Source organism: Amborella trichopoda, chromosome 11 (genome assembly GCF_054954075.1).
Source record: "Amborella trichopoda isolate Santa Cruz 75 chromosome 11, AtrichopodaSantaCruz75HAP2 v2.0, whole genome shotgun sequence".
NCBI classification, from domain to species: Eukaryota; Viridiplantae; Streptophyta; class Magnoliopsida; order Amborellales; family Amborellaceae; genus Amborella; species Amborella trichopoda.
Window position 1 is genome coordinate 30215675 of NC_142346.1, and position 6000 is coordinate 30221674.

General features: G+C 41.0%; 1 protein-coding gene across 1 annotated transcript; it reads left to right on the forward strand.

The window, feature by feature from the left end:
• Positions 1–3509: 3509 nt before the first annotated feature.
• LOC110008541 (short-chain dehydrogenase TIC 32 A, chloroplastic-like) lies at positions 3510–5475 on the forward strand. Its single transcript, XM_088851553.1, has 4 exons — positions 3510–3679; positions 3775–3853; positions 4581–4662; positions 4954–5475. Exons 1-4 carry the CDS (start codon positions 3534–3536, stop codon positions 5064–5066), a joined length of 420 nt encoding a protein of 139 aa, XP_088707679.1. The 5' UTR covers positions 3510–3533; the 3' UTR covers positions 5067–5475.
• The last annotated feature ends 525 nt before the right edge of the window (positions 5476–6000 follow it).

Sequence of the window (6000 nt, forward strand, 5' to 3'; positions counted from 1 at the left end):
CGCCTCCTTTCAAGACCAACATAAAGAAATCTCGTAGGCCGCCTCAATAACCTTCACCCAAGAAGACATCCAAGTGATTATTAACAAGAGCATCCAAGGCCTCCAGGTGTCGAAAACGCTCGAGAATCGCCAATACAAAAAGCCTTACTTGCCTTCAATTGATCAAGTCCCCTTCCCCACTGGATACCAAAAAGGAAAACTGCCGGCCTTCGACGGCATAGGGTCACCACATCAACACATAGCCCATTTCACATCCACTTATCAGGAATCAGCCGCAGACACCAAACTACTGTTGCGACAAATCGTCAAAACACTCAAGGGACTCGCATTCATATGGTATGCACGTCTGCCACCAAACTCAATCCACTCGTGGGAAGAAATGGAATAACTCTTCTACAAACGCTTCTTTGAAGCCGAATTGGAAGTCCAAACCATGGAGCTCCTCACCATGATGCAGGAACCAGACGAGTCAGTAGGAAAATATATCTAGAGATGGCGTGACCTCGCCATGTGTCTGAGCAGCCCTATGACTAAGATAGAATCCGTGCAAACATCCGTAAGAAATATGAAACAAGAGATTGCCTTACACGTTGAGGTGTCCAACCCTACCACCTTCTTCTTCATGATCGCGAAGGCTGCCAATCAAAAGCCTATTAACACCATGGAGGAGACCGAGCCCAAAGTTCAGGCACCAGTCAGGCTTGTAACGCTAGGGGCAACAGGCCCCGCACCAATCAACCCAAGAACGTAATCAGTGTAGCCGTCACACTGCACCCCTCGGCGCTAAACCTGCGGCCAATACAGCTTCTTTGCCGACCCTAGACATGTCACGAGGGATACCGACTAAAGCCAAGTGAGACGTGCAGCCGCAAGCCCCTCAAAAGCAGAATTACAATAACGTGCCGCCACCGCAAAAATACCATCCAACTGAGGAATTCTTGTGCAGACTAAATCAGAAATATAGCATCAATAAGGAGTGGGTCCCTACCCTCCTGGAAATGCTCCTTGACCAAGAGATGTTGGTACTCCCTGACGCCAAGAAGCCGGAGCAAGCATAGTTCGTTGACCACCCCAAATATTGTGCCTATCATTGGAGCGTGCGGCACCAAGTCCAGGATTGCATTCAGTTAAAAGAACACATCAAAGCCCTGATCCAAAACGGACAGATCGACTTAGAGGGCCTAATAAAAGCTTTCGAGACCCCAGAAACTTCTCACATAGTCACTGTCCACGAGGGATCCATCAACGACTCCTCTCCAGCCAAGCTACCTCCCGAGAGAATTTCTGTCCTATTTGACATGATGTCCCAGCATGAGATGATAGCGCCCTGCGTTCCCAAAAAAGCATGCAAAAAGGCCAAAACCCTTAGTGTAAATATCATCAACAAATGGGCCATAACTTGGCCAACTGCAGGACATTCCGCTCTTTCTTGAAGAACTACATCCAAATCAGTCAGATAGTCTTAACGGATGGACGACCTTCATCACCACAAGGAAACTAGGAGGAACAGGCTTCCTTGCAGTAGGGATCCCAATCAACTCAGTCCCTCGCTATCTATGAGTGAGGAGAATCTGAAGACCTGAGAAGAACCGAATCAGTCCCAAAGGTTTCCTTCAAAAAAAAAAAAAAAAAATCATCACCATCAGATAGAAGAAAATAGCTCCTTCAATTACATACTGGAAAGATTACAAAAGGAGGGCTCGAGCGAAAAAGCTCAAAGAAAAGTACACAAAAAAAGAGAGAAGAAAGCTCTAACTCGCGCGACCGCTGATGCAACGCTTCCCAGCTAGAGTCTCAGCCTACACAACCTCAAGCTCCCCAGAAAGGCTCACAACCTCTATCGACAGGGAGTCACGCTCTGAAACGAGTCGTACCTGTTCTTTTGCTCAATGCTGCACGAGGCCTTGCCGGTCGGCCCAGTCCTTCTCCAAGAAGTCCTAACATCTCCAGAAAGATGTTTGCGCTGCATCCTCGCATGAAAGAGCTTTGGTGCCCCAGTCTGCAGACCTTATAGTTGCCCATCAAGACGAGCGAAGATTTCGCCATCAGGCGACGCACACCTCAGACTGGCCACACAAGCCCTAAAAACCTCCATCCGTTCCCTGAGCTCCGATAAGGGACATCCCGTCAATCCCTGAACAGAGCATCCCCCTCACCATCGACGCCTTGAAGTTCGAAGGCAACCGTGGAACAATAGGGAAGCCAACCACATCTAGTGGAGGCACATCAGTCATGGGGCTCCCAAAGCCAGGAGGTGTCATAGCCCTTGCAGCAGCGCGAGGCCCAAGAGGAGAGCTTGCCACAGGCCCTCCTGAGGCATGCAAACCCGAGGACTGCGCTGTTGACGAGTCGGGAGGATGAATTCTCGAAGTGCTCATCTCCTTCTGTGCAGATTTTGGAGCAGACGGAACAGACGTCGTAGGGTGTGCAGGAGATGCCACGTGAAAGAAATCCCAAAAAAATCTTTCAGTTTCTCGAGAACTCTCGAATTTATAGTCAATGACTTTTGTTATCAAAAGAAATAGCGTAGAAATCATCAGAGCACAAAAAGACCTCTTCAAAGAGAGAAGAAAAGAAGGGGTATGAAGAGGAGAGAAACCTTAAATATATGAACCTTTATGAAGAGTACAACAAAAAGTCTCATCTTGACGTTCACATTATGTGGAGTCTTAGAAAGAGACGGGTAGAATGATCTATTTTTGTATATTTTCTCTCTCTAGACTCGGTTTTTTTTTTTTTAACCTTCTTATATATGGGTAATGATAGGAGGAAGAGGGATTGCTAATGAGGAGATAGGCGGTTGAGCGACAAGGATAAATCTTCATCTCTTTAGTCCAATAGTCCAATAATGGTGTAGAGGGAGAGATGGAAGTTATGGCTTTGAATCATCCCTGTCCTCATTATCTTCGGGCCGCGTTCGAAATCCCCGTGTAATGTAAAGAGAGAGAGGTTGACAGATAATACTAAGAGGATTCACAAGAGAGAGAAATAAACTTTCAGTTATTGAAGAACCGAAAATTAAATTCTAAATTTTCGGTTTTTACAAATCAAAATTGTCTTGATTTTGACTTTTAAAAAACCAAAAATTGGTAGTTCTGTCTTTTTTTAAAACAATTGTTATGAAGTCCAAAAAACAGACATATCAGTAATAACGAAAAGTATTCGGTATATTGGTAATAACAGAAACCAAATCGGATATTACATAATTTTCTCTAAAACATATGCTAAATAATATATAAAATATTTTTTTAAAATTTTCTAGACTTTCCTCAGGTCGGATACACAATGACGTGGACCCGACTTGTATGGGGAAGAATGGACATTTTCAGAAAGTTGAGAAAATCCTACCACATTCCCATGATTGTTTTCTAGAAAAATAGATTACTGTAGCAAATGAAATCAATTTTTTATTTTTTTGGTGGAAAGCACTTTTCTAGGTTGATGGCAAAGTATTTTCAATCAACGCACATTAAAATGAAGCACTTTATTTTAAAACAAACATGCTCTAATAGAAAACAAATGCAGGGCACTTGATGCTAACAAATCTTTTGCTGCTCAAGCTAAAAGCCACAGCCAAAGAGAGTGGGATGGAGGGAAGAATCGTCAATGTATCCTCATCTGCACATCGAAAGACTTACTCTTCAGGAATCCGCTTTGACAATATCAACTATCCATCCAGGTCTCTTCTTACACTTCTTAACAGAAAACACAATTGTTTTAAAGTAAGGATGGTAGGGATGTTTAATATTTGTTTCATACGGATGTGGTGGTCAGGTATGCACCCTATGGTGCCTACGGCCAAACCAAGCTTGCAAACATACCCCATGCAAATGAACTCGCTAGGCGCTTACAGGTGTGGCATTTGTTCTCAAACTGCTCTGCTTTTTCCAAGAATGCATTTTGTTATTTGTCTTTTCCACATATCCTTGCTATACTGCCTCACAGATATACGAAATGAATTATTGTCCTATGGCATTCTCAAAGGACCACTACATCCTTCTAAATTACCTGTTTTTTGTTGTTGTTGGGGAGAGGTGGTTCCGGGGGACACAGAGAGGATTTTCCCTTGTACATATCTATCTAAACATGGTTTTAATTGAAAATAAGCTTGCCTTTCTTATATTCACAATAACAAATAATAGGGAATGTTGATCGTATTTGAAAAGTGAACTAGTTATCCCATAGACATCATCATCATCATCTGAATCTTATCTTAATTATTTGGCATCAACTAATTTTCCAATCCAAATGCTTGTTTAAAATAATGGCCTTTTTGGTTATACATTTGAAATTTCTTTCCTTAGAGTGAAATTCAAGGCGAGTTATCCCATGGACTGCATGCAACATCTATCATAGTTTGCACATATAGCACAACCTTAATGCATCATTCCTTATAAAAAAGTCAAATTCTATCCATATTGAATTTCAAAATTTCTTGGATAAGAAGATGTCCAACAAATGTTTGGGCCTTGTTTGAGCCCCCCTCGCCCCCCCTCCCCCCCTCCCCCCCCCCCCCCCAACAATATTAACCACTTTTGGCAAAGACTAAAATAGCTAATGGCTAAAGTTATATGAATCAGGAAGAAGATTTCAATGTAACAGCCAACTCTGTGCATCCTGGAGTTATACCAACTAACGTTATTCGTTGTATGAAATTCTTAGGTAATTAAATATACTCCAATACTTTTTTCCTTGAAATCCTTCTCTTATCTATTGATGTATTGGAAAAATATGCGATTCATAACAACAACAATGACAATATGATTTATCACCATCAATCAATGAATTGGATGGTTATAGTTTTGACATGTTATTCGGCATCCATACGCCTCCATCACCGCCCAAATCATTAAAAGGACAGTGATAAACCATATTTCCAGTGTTATTCTTATGACAATAACAATGATGATATATAGAACCCTAATCTAATTCCATTTATTTTTAATGTTGCAGCTATTCCAGTGGCATTTGCAATGGTCTTCTGGAAAACTATACCCCAGGCAAGTCAATATATCTTTTTACCTTTCTTCTTTATAATGATTGGTGAACAACCCATGTTCAATTAAGCAACCTTTAAGGTGTCAGGGTGCAGTAACAACTTGTTAGGTTGCAGTCCATCCAAACATGAAAGGAGTGACAGGAAAATATTTCTCGGATTGCAATGAGAATCAACCATCAGTTTATGCAAGGGACATTGAACTAGGAAAAAATCTATTGGATTTTTGTCAAAACCTTCTCGATTCTATATCGAATAACAAATAAGTCAATCTGAGTCCTCTCACCAACTCGACATTAGAGTGTGCATCACCAGCTTGACTTCAGAGTGTGGGATGATGGTTTTTGTATAGTGTGGTTGTATGCCATATCAATCCATGTCTGAAGTAAACGTTTCTACCATTATGACAATAAAATTAGTTAATGTAACTGGTTTTAGCATTTGAACTCATTACTTTGGGAACAATCTATTGGAGTATGGTATCGAACCTGGATGCCTTCGATGTTTAAGAACCAGGAATACAATAGCTATGCTCTTCGAAGATCAGATGAGCCATTAACATTGCACCTTATTTCTGTTAAATGAATGATTTGGAATATTACATGTGGAGGGCCTAAACATTTTTGGCGCACATATTCTTTTGTGTGCTTAGCAATTCAACATGTATTAAGAAACAATTAAGGCTAGATCATGTTACATATAACAGGCAAATGATCCATTATACGAAAGTTAGGATAGGTGCCTAAAAAAGAAAACCTGGAGTTAATTACTTACCCCAAATATACAAAGTTAGGGTCCATTATTTGGACTACGATACCTGTGGATATAACTAAAAGAAACAATTGGATTAATAAATTTTGAGAGAGCGGGAGAGAGACGAGTGAGAGATTTTCGAAGGGGGAGGCCTATGAGAGATCTTATGGGACAGAGATAGTGAAGAAAGAGATTATAAAAGGACATAAAATAATGTTATTTAAAAATTGCTTTGGAATGATATGTTTTAA

Bases quoted from the DNA above. Each gene is read 5' to 3' on its own strand.
- LOC110008541 (XM_088851553.1), top strand. From the start codon at position 3,534: ATGCTAACAAATCTTTTGCTGCTCAAGCTAAAAGCCACAGCCAAAGAG. The intron at 3,680-3,774 runs GTCTCTTCTTAC...TGTGGTGGTCAG, and splicing joins AATATCAACTATCCATCCAG to GTATGCACCCTATGGTGCCT. The intron at 3,854-4,580 runs GTGTGGCATTTG...TATATGAATCAG, and splicing joins AACTCGCTAGGCGCTTACAG to GAAGAAGATTTCAATGTAAC.